Source organism: Temnothorax americanus, unplaced genomic scaffold (assembly GCF_048541705.1).
Source record: "Temnothorax americanus isolate GAGA-0224 unplaced genomic scaffold, ASM4854170v1 Scaffold4, whole genome shotgun sequence".
Taxonomy (NCBI): domain Eukaryota; kingdom Metazoa; phylum Arthropoda; class Insecta; order Hymenoptera; family Formicidae; genus Temnothorax; species Temnothorax americanus.
The window spans coordinates 1,754,780-1,771,308 of record NW_027509547.1 but is presented as its reverse complement, the minus strand read 5'-3'; the positions used below and the strand labels follow the sequence as shown (position 1 = coordinate 1,771,308).

The 16,529-nt window shown below is 37.2% G+C and overlaps 1 protein-coding gene and 1 long non-coding RNA gene across 6 annotated transcripts in view; both read right to left on the bottom strand.

Annotated features, from left to right (window-relative positions):
- Nucleotides 1-16,529, bottom strand: part of LOC143902431 (neo-calmodulin) — a 37,818-nt gene that overhangs the window by 12,562 nt on the left and 8,727 nt on the right. Inside the window, exons 2-3 of one of the 5 annotated variants that reach the window (XM_077415339.1) lie at nucleotides 8,091-9,207; nucleotides 2,489-2,530 (exon numbers count right to left, since the gene is read on the bottom strand). The exons of 1 other annotated variant lie outside the window; for it this stretch is intronic. In XM_077415339.1, coding sequence (XP_077271465.1) covers nucleotides 2,489-2,530; nucleotides 8,091-8,177 — 129 coding nt within the window. In that variant the 5' untranslated portion in view covers nucleotides 8,178-9,207. Of the gene's footprint in view, nucleotides 1-2,488; nucleotides 2,531-8,090; nucleotides 9,208-16,165; nucleotides 16,297-16,529 lie in introns of those variants that run through there. 3 more of the 5 variants (XM_077415342.1, XM_077415341.1, XM_077415345.1) reach the window with 3 other exon arrangements.
- Nucleotides 14,605-16,279, bottom strand: LOC143902438 (uncharacterized). The gene is made up of 2 exons (XR_013258381.1): nucleotides 16,162-16,279; nucleotides 14,605-16,050 (listed from the first exon to the last, which is right to left on the bottom strand). It is a non-coding gene; the product is annotated as an uncharacterized LOC143902438 (long non-coding RNA).

The following is a 16,529-nucleotide window of genomic DNA, read 5'->3' as shown; positions in this document are numbered from 1 at the left end:
GCAGCGATTTAAAAAAGTTATTCGTACGAATGCTTTCTTTCCAGTTCTGTTGCATTTACTCGGACCTCTTCATTCATTTTTCAACAATTTAACGGCCTAATAAACACGTACCGTTTAATTCTTTTGCTGCACAGTCTCGCTTGAATCACATAATATTAATCCCAAAGAGATTTTCTTTATTCTCGTTCGCTTTCTCATTTTACTTTTATAGTCTTTAGAGCTACAGAAGGAGAGAGGGAGGTAATTTATGTTTGGACTTACAAAAAGCAGTAACGATTTTTCCCGCGTGTTCATTCTTTCGAAAAACAGTCCTTGACCTACGGGTTGGATATAAAAGAGTCCACGCAAAATTTCCCGCTCAACTCCAGTTAATGCATCAATCGTGACGACAATAGACGTAATCAAGTAAACGATCGCCTATTTATTTATCGATAATAACATTAAATCTGCATATTGCTCGTATTAAGCTTCCTATACTCATTACACCCTGTTTCCTACCGCGTGTTACTACCGCGTAATGTCGTTTTTCTGTCCTCTTTTATAAAGAACCATTCAAGTTCTACAATAATATCGTTAAGAAACTTTCAAGCTTATCATGGCTAAAAAAATGCGAATAATGCTTTATTCAACATTAGCCTCAATATTTCATTAGTTTTCATTCATTGAAAACACAAAAACTTATACAAGCACCGTATTTTCAAAATTGTTTACGGTAAAAATAAGCTTATACGCTAGAGTCAACAGCTGTTCAAAATAAAATTATAAATATTGAATGAAGATATTTGTGACAAACGCGTATATCAAAGTATATTTTTCTTTTGCTCTTTCAAAATATATAAATATTAGTTCAGTTTGTCCTGAGAATTTTATTCTCAGCATTTATAGATAATCGATCCGCTCCAGTCAAGTGCCGATTAAATTCTTCCTTATGGTATATCCGCACTTTAGTTTTATCCAAAAAGCAACATATCCGTTTACAAACATTGCGAAAAACGCGCTACTCGTGCACAAAAAAATGCCGCAATATTCTTGCGTTTTTCATTGGCAGAACTGGTGCGCACTCATTGCACATTAAAGCCGTTGTATGTACACTGATTATTTAAAGTAAGATGCAAATATTTTGACTGATAAAATATCCAGTATACATTTTGCCAAATAGTGCAATAAAGAATATTGAGGATTTCGTGATTTAACCCGTTTATATTAAACATACACTTTACGTTAATTTGTGTACGACGGGTATAATGTGCACTGAATGCGCACCAGTTCTGCCAATGAAAAACGCTATTAGAGTCACAGCATGCCAAGCGCGCGCGATAAAACGTTAGCGCAGGGGAAAGCACGGGATAAAAAGAGCGAGTAATTAAGAACGACGAAAGCACGGAAGTGTGTCGAAAAAATGCGGTTTTAACGAGACCGAGTTGCATAAATGTCGAGATAAATCCACTCATTAGCGGGTCGCTTCTCGACATATTCGTGTCGACACGTTCGCGCGCGCCGCACAAGAACATATAGAGTTTCCCGACGCGAGTTCCTTTTTTTCTGTCTCTCTCTCTCTCTCTCTCTCTCTCTCTCTCTCTCTCTCTCTTTTTCTTTTTCCCCGCGAGGCATTTCTACTGTAATTGCGGTAGTCCACTATCCTGAGTCTCCCGTGATATACTTACTGTTCCGTTTTCCACGGAAACTTTGCGGAAAGAGGAAACGAGACGGGGCAAAAGTACAGGACATGCATTTCTGCGCGCGATCTCATTTGTCGTCGGCGAAAATCCCGGAAGGAAATGCGGTGTATGATTGCGTACTTTATTATGTCCTCGTCTACTTTTATTTTGAACCGTTCAATTAAGAGTCGCGTCGCTGAACGGCACAGCATGGTAACGAAATTATGGCCGAGCCGATTACGTTGCTATCGGAAACGTTAACGGAAATACGCCGAGAAGTGTATATATTATTAGGCGTTCGTATAGAGGAGGATTGCAGGAATCCTCCTGAATCGAAATTCGTGGAATACGCGACAACGCGATCTGTCGCGTTTCGAATGTTGTTTATTGGCGCGAGAGAGAGTGAGCAGTGTTGTAACAGGTTGGCACTGCAAAGGAGATTACCGAAGGCTCGCGACGCCTCTTGTTGTAACCACATCGAATTGTGATGTCCATGAGCGACAAATCGTACAAATCGTTTCATTCGCCCTATATACGTCCAAATAAGGATGCGAAAGAGGAATTCGTGCGATCTCGTTTTGATGCCACAATCCGATTATTGGCTACCATAAATGGACCAGATAATGGACCAGAAATCGTCAATGAAACAATTTGCAGACCAATGCCGAGCGTTTTAGCGAAATGCGCGTGCTCTACGCCTCTATATACGCATGAGCATAATGGTATCTACGTTTCTAATAATGAGCAAGTAATAAATGATTGACTATATCTAGCTAAATAGCTAGTGACTAATCTCTCAACTAGATCTGGATTATTATCTTGGTATATACCTGGCTCAGGCTTCTAAAGCTACTTGTGCTGGCGCTGCGAGCCTGCAAACACAAGTACAGTATAGGTCACCAATTACCACGCCACTGCAGTTGGAAAAGTATAGATAAAGATATGGTATGACACTGACGATACTACGGATACGGTGTGTTGGTTAACGGTGCGGCGCACAAGTGTGATTCATATAAAAGGGATAGAAGTAATGCGTTTCGTAAATGTCAGATAGAACGGAACTCGCGCTCGGTACGTGAATAACGTGTGCTGCAAGGAAAGTCTTTGTACATCTATTGCGTGACAAAAATCTATTTCAAGCTAGAAAAATAACAAAGTTCAAACTGACATCTGTAACTGACATCGACGACTTTTTCGAATAATAACATCGAAATCGCTAGATACTACACTTGAAGTCGAAAAAGTGTACGGTTTGAAAAAAAATCGCGATTATATGAAAAATTAAAAATACATTCCGTAAACAACTTATGCATATGAGTACAGATAATAATTATGTACATGTATATTTACACATCGAAAATATACGTACAACGCATTAGCAGTGCCATTGAGAGTTATGACCAGCGTAGCGTGAGTTATTAGCGTGAGCTATATGTGATTATCTTATCATAATATTTTACGAGTGATCATTTGCATGTACAATTAGCATTTGTCAAGAACTTAATTTGATATTTAAGTGGCGACACATCAAATTGTCAATTCGCAAATTACGTGTATCATCAATTAATCAGACTATTTTTTTCTAACAAGCGAATTGTTAGCTCACGTAATTTCGTAACATATTTCATATACATTTTGTCTATTTCCAAATTGCATAAAAAATTATGAATAATAAATCTAATGTAATGAATGTCGCTAAATAGAAACGAGAAAACTTTACAGTGTATAACGACGCAACAATAATTCCCTACGGTTTTAAAATAGAACAACATTTACAGCTAATGCGTACGCTGTCCGCATGAGAGTAAAAATATAATTACATTCGCGAGAAACATCACGCGATCTATATTTGATATATTTACTATAGTTGGACAAAGCGCTTTTTCCAAAGTTACGCTCGACTTAATTGATGATCGCCTTCGTTCCCGTCTATTGTAAGGAAAAAAAGAGACTATCAAATGGGAAAGCTGTCACGTCAGCCAGTCGTGACGGGTTTACCGAGCGAAGTGCGACGCGCATTGATCGAGCCCCGCTTTTATGTTTCGACGGAACTGTTTCTTTTCCGACACACCCGGCATGACCGTTTACGTCGCGTGCTAAATCGAGACCGACTACTTGTTAACGTGGGGATCTACTTTATGTTCTCTCCACAATAGTGCTATGCCATTTCGCCACGAACGAGAGAGAATTCGACTGAATACCGCAATATTTATCGCACTCGTTTAATGATTCTCCATCGTAAAAGAACTAAGGATTTGCTATTCTCATTTTTCTGGATATTAAACCATAAAATAAATACACAAATATTGAGGCCATAATAATTGTTGATTCGAATTGTAAACAATCAAGTTTGGAATGGTACGATTATTGATATAGTCCGCGCATTTAAACCTATAATTTTGCTTAATTTGTTATGGCGTTTTCGATTTTCATATATGATGATATCGATCTTCAATTTTCAGCTTTTGTTTTTTCTTTCTTATGTATGACCACTATACATACAACGATTAGCTTATATAATAATATATGATGAATCATGTACTATATGCAAATTTTTAAATGAATGTACAAGAATAATAAGATGAATGGTTTCTGCAAAATTAATATAAAATTGATACGTAAGAATAGATACAATTAATATCACACATATTAGCATCTATTTTTAAAAACTTTTTAAAATAAATTACAATAAATTATATTATTATATGATTGCAAGACATTTTATATTTTTTTTATTTATGCTTGTGACAATATATGTGCACACTAAACATAATTTGAATATTATTTTGTTGTGTCAATTTATAAGGACAGATCTTGTCAGAAAGATGTCAGAATGTAGGCTTCAATTTTTATTTTAAAAATATTTGGGGCGAGGAAGGAAAAGAAAAAAAAATTAGTAAATAGTTTTTTCCATTGTTTTATAGATAACAATCAATTGTTTATATTTTTAAATATATGCATACATATAGTACCTGTATAAAAGTATATTTTTTATTCTTTTTCTTCTCTTCTCAATTTTTCGTCTATTCTCATTTCGAGATATGGATAGTATTCGATATAAAAGATTTTGAGTAAAAACTTTAACAATTATAATTATTGTGCGCATAAAATATAATTATTTATGACTAATTCTACTATTATTAATTTGCGTTATTAAGGCGCGATATGACAAACTTTAGGTGCAAATAAATGTACAATGGCAGAGCATAAATAACTGATGGACTCTGTCATTGCAATAAAAAAAGTTTTAAAATAATTTTAACAATTTTATTAGTATAATTTGGGTTCGAGGACTAAACTTAATTTAAAATATTCTAAAATTTTCGTGTTAGGTTAGGTAAGGTTAGGTTATTACGGCTTAAACTTTAAGAAGATTACCTGGGATTTAATTAATCCCATCTTAATAATCATTTTTGTGCTAAGTAAATTTTTATTTTAGTAATACCGGTTTAATGATTAAAATAGAAATTAGATGGTTTTTTCCTGCCGAACCGTCGGTCGTGTCGGGTCCACGTCGCGTATCCGAGTTTTCCGTGAATAATACCCTTGCAAAGAGGGCGAAAAGGTGCACGAGCAATGTCAAGCGGACATTGACACGCCAAAATTTAAAGTCATTAACGCGCACCTTTATCGCGAAGTCGTTGACTTACTCACGACGACGACGATAGTTCCTTCAGATAGTATATAGGTACGTGAGGGAAACGACGCCAGAGAATACATAATAACGCTACCGGCGCGGTAGCTGATATCGCATGCGGATCACGTGAGATGTAAAGTAAACAGATCGTTTTTACTAATTATAAGGTAATTAATTTCGCGGAACAATCGTCGCGAAATACATACAGCGAAACTTACCTCTATTTTGTCGAGCGTCGAAGCACGTGTTGGATTTTTTAAGTACGCGGGATTGTGATTGAGATATCGCGAAGTTTTTCAATTAAAAATTGATATTGCGAAGCTGATAAATGTTACGCAGACTTTAATTATCGGAGAAAAGAATTCGTGGTCGTTTAATAACACGTTATGCAACCGTGCGTAAAAAGATTTATTCAAAATTTCTCGATATAAAGTATATTAATTAATCTGAAAGGCTGGACTTACGTATAATAACATTCTAAACTATATTGAAAAGTAGATATTATTTCTAAAAAGAAATAGATTTTACTTTAAATTAATACATGCTTTTTTACGATTTAATTGTCATCAATGGATTAGATATAAAATTATTTTAACGAATTGACAATGGACACAGTTAGAATCAGTATTTTTTTTCAGGTGTAAGAATTTTGAAAGTGTATTTAGGAATTTTCTTATATATAATGAAAATTTGTTGGAAGTCCAGCAGACGGTTAAGATAGAATTTGAATATTGCAAGGTTTCTAAGAGCCCAAAGCAATAATTAATGCAGACTATAAATGACACAAATCTTTCCATCCATATAAATCTTTCTATGGATTCACCTTTATAGATCGAAATAAGATCTTGACGAAGAAAATCGAAAAATAAAATTTTAATGTTTTAATGCTCCGATCCTTCGCCTTCGTATAAGATAAATAGTCGATTACGCTGTCCGCGTGAATTTATTGCAAATTCAAAGAAAAAGTTTAAAGAAAAGTAAATACACATAATTCACAGTTGGAAGGGCGGCAGTGTGGTCTAGTGGTAGAGCGCCAGACTCCGTAATCTGAGGAACCAGGTTCGAGTCCACTAGAGCCGTGGAATGTTTTTCCGAAAGCTGCGCCCCTCCGTGCAAGATTCAGGCCCTTTGTGCGGAGCAAACTGGGCTCCGTCTTTCGGAAAGAGACGTTAAGCCGTTGGTCCAAAGGGTTAAAGTGAGAGGGGAAGGATAGTATTGGTAGTAGATTGTGAACCCTATACGGGGATATGCAATAATATTGCTAATTTATAGCGTGAAAATTTAGCGAATTCATAGTTGGCATACGCATAAAGGAGAAGAAAAGAGTTTTCCGACGACGAAAGTGCAATGATATCGGCCAAGGTTTACATACGCACGCACGTTGCTCTAAAGTTCCATCAAAATTGCATAACTTGTTCTGTCAACATTTTGAGACATTTTCCCGATATGCGCTCGCTCACATTTCCATTCTTTCATGCAGGATCTGCACATTATCATTTTCATATCAAATCCCGATATTTTCTGAGGTTTGATATTTTATTTGTTGTTCCGTATTGGTGTGTTGTTGTCCTGTAAGTGTCGTGTTTAAAGAAATATAATTGCTTCTTCCTTAAATGTTTTTTTTTTTTTTTAATTATATTACGATGTCTTTCAATCACCGTGTAATACTTTAATAGCGTACTGTGGAGATTAATTAATTTCAAAAATTATATTTTAGTGTAAAAATATCGAGGTTACAATATTTTCGTAAGTGATGTAATAAGTGATCAAGTTTGTAGCACGAGGCTATTGTAGAATGAACGGATTAAAACCTACAATTGTACTTACATACATATCGATTTGTTATTTGTTATTGATTTTCATAGCTCAGGTGATATTGTAATTTGTACCATTCAGCTGATTTTGTCTTCTATAATTCTTACACACAAAGGCTATATGCGCTAGGATTGAATGATTTTGTAACATTCAACAGTAAAAGAATTAACCATTTTACGCGAAAATTTAAATGAATAATGTCAGATTATCAATAAATATAGATGTGAATAGACTATGAAAAATTAACAATCAGTTATAACACATTTGACTATAATTGCTCAAACGTTCTTAATATGCATGTCATATTCTCATGTTTATTTTCCAGAGCATTTCCTGATTAATTAATCTTATTTCTGTAGAGTGCTTAACGAACAGACAAGGGATAATATCAGCACACACAACACACACACACACACACAACATACACTATCATCGTTTACTTTTAATTAAGCATCACTTCTTACTCTACTCTGTAAAATATCTCTCATTATGTTACGTATTATTTTATAATGTGCGTGTATTTTCATATGCACAACAGACAAAATTATATTTCAATTATATTTTATGAGTGCGTTCGGGGAGCGCGCTATTAGCGCTATTGCATCATTCTATCTTTATCGCTCATCAAGTGTAGAACAAGGATAGAATAAGCAAATAGCGCTAATAGCGCGGTCCCCGAACGCAGCCTATATCGTCTATTTTATTTTAATATTGATAATAATTAATCTAAGCCACATTTGTGTCCCCTCTGAAATGAAAAATGCTCGAGAATCGGTGATGCGAGTTAAATCGTTTTTCTTTCGATGTCTATGCGGTACCCACGAAATAAGAACCGCGGCACTGCGGCTTCCTTCGAAGCCTTTCCCTTCGCGCGCAAATCGCGCGTCCCTGGTGAATTTCAGGCCGCTCGATTATGAAGCGCGATACATAAATGATGAAACAAAATCAGTCTGATATACATAATTTGTATGCGGTTTTACCTTGCTTCTATTTCGCGGTGCGAAGTCCTCTTTGCTAGCTTTCCTGCGCTTGTCCTTGAGGATCATCCTCGCCGCGGCGAACGCCATCTTGTCGTCGGCGCACTCTTTTTCGACGGTCCCGGTGAAATAAGCGTAAACTCGTCGATAGGCTTAGCGACTAACGAACTTTTTCGAACACAGTGTGACAGGAATCACCGATCCGACAGCGTATAACACGGGTAATATTATTTTTATTGCTCTTATTGCTTGTCGATCGACACGCCCGCGTGCGCGCGTTTATAATTACGTATGCGTATATCACAATATTTAAATGTATTTCGCTCGTTTCGCCTGTATACTGTGCGCTCGTGTGCATTTACCTGTGTACGTACGTACGTACGTGCGGTAATATATGCGAAGGCTACCAACGCTACAACGTCGCGTCGTGATCACACCATTCGATCGTTCTATATCGCGACCCTTATCCTTTAATTACCGCCGCGTCGTATCGTAATTGTCGTCATCGTTCCCGTTCCCGTTCTCGCCGTCGCAACCTTGTCTCTCGACCTCGATCTATTCCCTTTAACGTATCTCTATTCTCGGCAGGTATTCCCGCTTCCGGTATATATTTCGTCTAAACTCAGTTCAGTTGACCCGAGACGACTGCACGCAACGAACGCTGAACACTATCGATTACGTTCTAGACGCTTGGATGCGGACACAGCCAACGATTGTGAACTGCATCGTCGTAGTAGCCTGCGAGCCCGATGGTGCTCACTTCATCGCGACGGTCCGATCGGTAGTACCGGAAGCGTACCGGCGATGATCGCCGGCGTCGTATTTCTGCCGGCGATTTCTCTCGGGTCTACTGCTCGACGGCGGAATTTCGCGAAAGCTCGTCGAGAACATTTGTCCCGCCGTAACGTGATGGATACGCGCCCCCGGATCGACACTGCCGTTTTCGTTTTCGTTTCCGTTCAATTCGGCTCCGTTCGGCTCGGTTCCGCTCCGCTCGCGAGGATGCGACGACGATTTCGCACGGTTCTGGTGCTTCTTAAATTGCGATTTCTCGCGATTATGGTGCGCCTTTGCGTCTTGCGTCGATCAGGCGATAGTTATTCTAATTACGACCATCGATCTAGAAAGAAAGAGATAAAGGAGTGGGTGGTTCGTAGCCTGCAATGCTTTCGCGCGCGGTCTACATCCTACACGCGAGACTCGCATAATTAATCGCGTTAGTGGCAACTCGTTTCCCGAGGAGGAGTCGATCGGAAGTTGATAGATCGATGGAAAGTGTTAAGAGGAATTCATATTTTCGGCATGAAATAAAGATACTATGAATCAGATCCGTTAGCAATTAAAATTGTCTAGCTAATGCCATTTATAGCACAAAAATATACTAAAATTCAGGAACATACGAATAAAAAAAATGAAATAAAATATTCTTTTGTAGAAGGGCGGCAGTGTGGTCTAGTGGTTGAGCGCCAGACTCGTAATCTGTGGAACCAGGTTCGAGTCCACTAGAGCCGTGGAATTTTTTTCCGAAAGCTGCGCCCCTCCGTGCAAGATTCAGGTTTGCGACTTTGCGGATCAAAGACCTGCCCAAAATGTCGGGTGTGGACAACGGAACACACGAAACGCAAAACTTATTTTAGTTTTGCAAACAGCGACACTACCGCAGAAATGGAATTAATGAACAGAATTGACAGCTTGACAATTTATTGCATATTCCTCTCACTTTAACCCTTTGGACCAACGGCTTAACGTCTCTGTCCGAAAGACGGAGCCCCAGTTTGCTCCGCACAAGGGCCTGAATCTTGCACGGAATTATTAGGCGTAGAACAAAAATCTTTAAATTCGCGTAGGAATTAGGAGAAATAAAGATAAACATTAAACTTGATCGATAAATATTGAAACATTCTAACTTCATTATTTGTTAACATTTTTAAGAATAAGTATTTGGAATTTTTTTAAGAATAGCTTCAAGTGCAAAATTGGTGAACAAAGTTTGAAGGACGTAAACTGAAGAAATTGGAAAACGAAAAAAACGCGCTTTCAATTTATTTCAATGGCAATATCATTTTAATATAGACTATATAGAGATATCACTCTGATATTTGATCTCTCTGATTGTCACTCTATATATTTCATCTCTCTGCGAAGAAACTTGTATTCGTAATACAAAAATGCATGTTAAATCCTCGTCGACTCAAATGTTCCGCGAATGCATCATTCCGAGCAAAACTCGCGCGACGGTGCATGCCGCGAAATTCCACGCTCATGCAACGCGATAATGCAACGTATCATGAAATCAGTTACTCCGCTTGGGTGCTTGCCACTGCTCGCATTGCACTTCGCTGTCGCCGTCGTTGTTCCGTCCGCACTCGTGCGTTTCTCTACCCGCCTAGAGGAGAGAGAAAACCTTGAGAGCTCACGTGCACCCCTATGTCGTTAATATTTCAGGGTTATCGGACAGCGCGACGTCGCACTGCCAGCAGCATGCATTTCGCGCGAGCGACACGCGTTTATACCGCCGCGATACTCCGATCGGAAAATCTCCGTCACGTATCCGTTGATCCATGACAAAGCCAGTTTGCTACGGCTGCGGACTGACCGTTTAGTTAAGTATTTCATTACGCCTGACATGGACGGCTTTTCATGCAGGAGAGAAAACTAAGGGGCAAACTTTTAAAACTTTCTTTTCTGGGGAGAAGATATTTTGCGCTGTAAAAATAATTCACGAAACAGTAATGTAATCTCCAATTTATGCGGAAGTGTATTTGCATATTCGAGAAATGGATTTGAACTACAAAGCGTCCTAAATTCACTATCTTTCCATTTAATGGTACATTCTTTGAATTTAAGTCGACCTTTTCTACGAGACTTTGAAATTGTCAGTATAAACTATCTTAAGGGCGTAATTAGATTTAAAATTATATTTCTGTAGAAGCAAATTTCATTTGAGATAAACTGAAAGATTTTTTGTTCTCCAACTTCTTCAGAGTCTACGTCCTTGAAACTTTGTTCGTCAATTCTGCGTTCGAAGCTTGAAGTTTCAAGGACATTTGCTCTTGAAAATTTCAGCGAATAATGACGTCTCATTAAATTTGTGCTAATAAAAGAAATCGATTCTATATGTTTACATACGTCATTTAGCATACAGTAGAATTTGCATGCGCATGATATCGATAAAACGATATGAATTTTTATTATATTGAGATTCGATTGAAATGAAGATAACGAAATTTCCAATCTAATTCAATTTATAAAATAAAGTTTATTGCTTCGCTTGTATAAAGCTAGCGGAACGAGCGGTCGTTGTGAGATATATATTGAAATAATCCAGAGAGATCTCTGAGCGTGTAAAAACAAAATGCTGAAACTGCGTATCCGCGTTCGGACGCACGCGGATTCCTGAAAATACGTATTTTCAACGTAATCGAATTTTCTCCATTGCCATGATATGCCAAGTACGTGAATTTTTCTGGATGGCAAGCTGTTGTCCTAAAAAGATAAGGATAAATCCCACCGAGAGAACCGGAGAAGTTGAGACATCGCGGTACGATACCGAGGATACCGACGCTAAGCATCAATAGACAGGAAATCATTTTACATTTTCCCCCTCCCCCCTCCACTGCGAACGAACTTCTCGTCACTCTTGCAAATCGAAAACGTTCAATTCCTCGTGCTCCTCGACCCATCTTCGCTACTCTCGTGGGAACTTGGCGTACGAGTAGTATTGATCATCCCCAGGCTGCAGCCCCTTCTTCCCTTCCCGCCACCCCGGCCCCCGGCGTCCTCCGACCATCATTCCGCGTCCTCCGACCTCCGATCTCTGACCTCCGACCTCTGTACCTAAATCTAACTCTCCCTCCCCTCCCCCCTTTGCATCGCGCCCCTCTGGCCTTGCCGCCGGGCTTTCGGCGTTGCGATATCACGTTTGATGCACTTTTTCATTGGAAACCTGCATCTCTCCATGTCGCTAAGTCAGAGTTTGGAAAGAGAGACGTATAAAAATTTTTTAAAACGTACCAAATAGAATATTTTACAGTATTATTTACAATAGAAACAAATTTGCCTTACAACTCGACTTTGATTAAAATAAATCAATCGAAAATCAAATAGTCATTTTTGAACTTGATAATAGCTATTTATTATATCAAAAATCATAAAAAGATCGTAATATAATGATATTATTAGAACATTAAATGCAAGAAACTAATGTGCATTACCGGAACAATTCAAGAGATGGAAAGTTTCCAACGGTTAGCTATAATATTAATAATATAGCCTTTGTCGAGTGAATCGACTTTTTTCGGACGATTAGATGGTACACAGACAAAGTCCACTATGTACCAAATTTACACCTGTTGCCGATAATATCCCACAAAGAAACTGCATTCCCATCTCATGACTTTTAGACGCGTTAGGTCGCTGATCACAGTTTAATATCGCGATCAGCAACGCATTATCTCGCACAGCGACAGTCCCGTGACTCGGGCAACACTTTACAGAATATTTACATTCAGGTGGAAAACAGAAATGTGCATGCGTATGCGCGCACGTAAGTGCGCGCGCACAATTATCCAGGTTCACGTCCTACTTACGATATCGAACTGCACGAGAGTTGGCCGGCCCGCAAAACGTTTCTGCCATTGACCGTTCACTCGCGATTACGAATTGCAATGCCCTACTATATTACTCCACATCACTGCCCTAGATAATATCGACCACGTCTCACAATAGCGTAAATTCTCTAATATTGTGTTTAACAAGTCTTTATATTCTGAAATGTTTTTGAGCTTGGAGACACACAGCTATTTAAATTTATTAAATTTGATTATGTTACGCTATTACATATTACGCGGTACGAATATGTATACAAATAGTACCACAGATATATGCAGTTCAGAAAAACAAGTATCTGCTGTCTGATGTTTAACATCTAAAAATTGTGGTAAATTAATATAACTCAGAAATTACAAGTCTTGTAATGTCTCGTTCGTTATAGGTATATGTATATTATACTACTAAAATTATAATTATTAGCTATATATATATATATATATATATATATATTGTGAACAAAATAAGCTAATGCACAATGAAAAAATTAAGAAATCAATTGTCATTTAAAGTAAAACCATCATTATTTGTATCTATTATATTATTCTCTTTTGTTTTTCAAAAATTATTGATTTTTTTCAAATTTGGAAGATATGAATATAAACGTCATTCGAGAAAAATACCAGGTACCTATTTTCGAGTCAATTCACGATATTTTTCTTCTTGCAGTACGTGGAAAACGCGATAAATTTTTCCACGAATACATGCGAATATTTGCAAGATTGATCGAATATTAAATGAAACTGCGGGCTCGAATTCTCGGATATAGAAAGTAGAATTTTGCTATTTGTCGCTTCAGTTAACAGCTGAAAAGTATACCGAGAAATTCCATTTATTTGCATGCCCTTTGAACGGATGTCTGTCAACGCGCATTTCTTTTCCCGGTCATTATTTCACCATTTATTCGTACGATAGATGGAAAACGGTCAACGTAAAATTTATCATTCACTGCAGCGACGTTGAGTATCGTCGTGATCAATCAGATTAATCGAATTGAAATTCGCATTATCGCATTCAGATTAAGAACTCGAATTATTTCCGCGATAGTACACAAGAACGATATTATTTGTTATCGTGATACAGGCAAAACACGATACATCAATTTAAAAAAGGAAAAAGACTATAAAATATCTTCACGGCACCAATGATCTGAGAGAAATATACAAAAGGGCGTCCAATCGCTTGTAAAGCTGCTCATCAATAACGAGTCGAACAACAAAATTCTCATTCAACAAAGCTCAATTATAAACTACGATTGTTTTTGAGTAAACGAATTAACGAACAAAATTTAAACAATAAAAAAGGTACGATACAACATATGTGGCTATTTAATCGTCATTAAAATACAAAAATGCAGTTTAAATCATTTTTGATATAATAAAATATGTTACGTGATAACTTTATAATTTTAGTGATAAGATAAATTATGTAATCGGAAATTCTTCCAAAAATATCCGCTGAACATTGAATATCTCGAACATATATATTTTCGTAATTATGTAATATAAATTATATTATTGCGAAAATATGTTTAAGGTATACAATGTTTTCACAACAGTTTTCTCTTTATTATTTTAGTTAACAGTTATAGTAGTAATGTATATATATATATTTTAGTTTATCTCTTCTGTTATTAATTCAATATTAATTTTGTAGTTAAACGGCAGAAAATATAATTAAAAATCTTCGTTCATATTATATTATCAATTACTATCACCTAATAGTTTGCATCGACTAGAAACAATATTTTGTATAAAATTTAATTCATCTTGTGTGACAAAATGGCAGGAATTTAATGGTCGCGACAAATAAAAATTAGTTTTTCCATTAGTTGTTCACGCATTCTTAGAATTTTTAGATGTGGTACAATCGTATGTAATTTAGTTAATTACCATTTTGCTGTACGCGACGTGCATGCAATGTAATTCCGTTTAACGCTCTTTAACAACATGAAAGTTTCATATTTCGCGCTAGCCTTGAATTTTCATAGTTTTTACCCAAACAACGATGTTCGCAAGTAGTAAAGTTACTCGCAATATATAGTAAAGTTCTCATTACGATAATGTAGCTTCTCTATTTTCGTGGTTTTATAGATACGCTGATGTACGCCGGGAAACGCTCCAATTTATCGTCATTACTCTTGAATGAGCAAAAAACTAGAAATATTCCGAAAAATCAAAACTTACGCTCGTTAAAATCCTCAAAGCTCATTCTGAAATAAAAATCTCGTTACATTGATAATTTTCAGGTCACAATTAAGCGTGGATTTGAATGATAATGAAACATGAGTTTTTAATCGAAAGAGAATAACACGATTTTATTTAAAATACGTATATCCAAAATATCATATATAAAGTTTTATCAATTATCCATTAGAGTAATAAGACCTTGACTCTATAATTCTTAATTAACAAGCGCAATTATTTAATATGTATATGATTAGATCGCAAATGCAATTAATTAATAACCCAGACGACACGCAAATCGTTTCATCAAAATCACACATACACGCACGGCTAAGCAATTAAAAAAAAACATAATACAAACAAGTTTGTTAGAAAATGCCATTTCTTATGTATTATGTGCTCAATATATCTTATTTCTTCTTTTCTCTTTAAATTTGTACATATACAACATAATTTTTGTAAAATATAACAAAAATGAATATACTATAAAAAGATCTATTGCGCGAAAATGTGCGTATGGCAAATTTCTAACATATAACTCTACCTTCATATTATATAAGAATTATGAATAGTGAATTTCTCTTTTAAGAGTCCCTCGTGAAAATATGAAACTAAACTCGTCTATACTTTATGAGCCGGCTATTATTCCAGAGTGCATCGTACGAATTGAAATTTTGCAGATATGTCGTGCTCGTTTCTATCCTAAGCATCGTATTTAACGACAATAATATCGTCTAGTAGACCTTAAACTTTTTTTTCCAATTTGTATGAAATATTTCCGTCACGAAACTCGAGATTCGCGAACAGTATTTTATAATCTGCTAAGATAAATAAATATAGAATTATAGTTCTAAACACATTTGCATTATCATGAGTGGCATTTTGTTAATTTTTAACATATAATTTTAAAATGTGTAATTAATAATAGAAAGTATTATCTCGAAGAAGATACATCTTAGTTGCCTAAACTATCAAACCAACATTATCCGAAAACTAATTTTACATCGAGAAAACAACCACCGAAAAGACACAGAGAGAAATTATGAGCAATATGTAGTACTCAGATTAGTGAAAAAATGGTACCGTCTAGAGCAGTGTGAAACTTGTATGAAAATCTTGCAGGAGAATGATTTATCCCTTATTTAAAACATCATTTCTAGCGACAACACCTAGAATGAAAAGATACACATAATAGGGCAAGCGTGAAGAGATGAAGAGGAAAGAGTAGTCACAGAAGGAGAGACAGGAACGGACACCGTGCTCCTCACGAAACAACTCACTGACCACTCGGCGAAGGTACGCGATCGGCTCGTCCGGCGGAAACGAGTTGCCGGTCGCCGACGACCGTAAGAACACTCGCAATCCACGGATCTCCCGCGATCGTCCTCGAGGCGGGCCGACGACGGGGCTGGCGCCGTCGATGGTATTCGTGCCTGATACCCGCCATTTTTGAGGAAATCACAAATAATCGCCGGCGGACTCGGCGAACTCCGCGGCCGCGGTCCGGCGTCGCGGAAGCGAAAACCGTCGTCGTCGTCGCGCCGTCGACGTTTCCCTGGCGTAATAATCGGATCGCCGCGAGGCGCGTCGCATCGCGTCGCGTCGCGTTGCGACGCGCGAGCAAACGTGCAATTGCAGCGAGTCATTC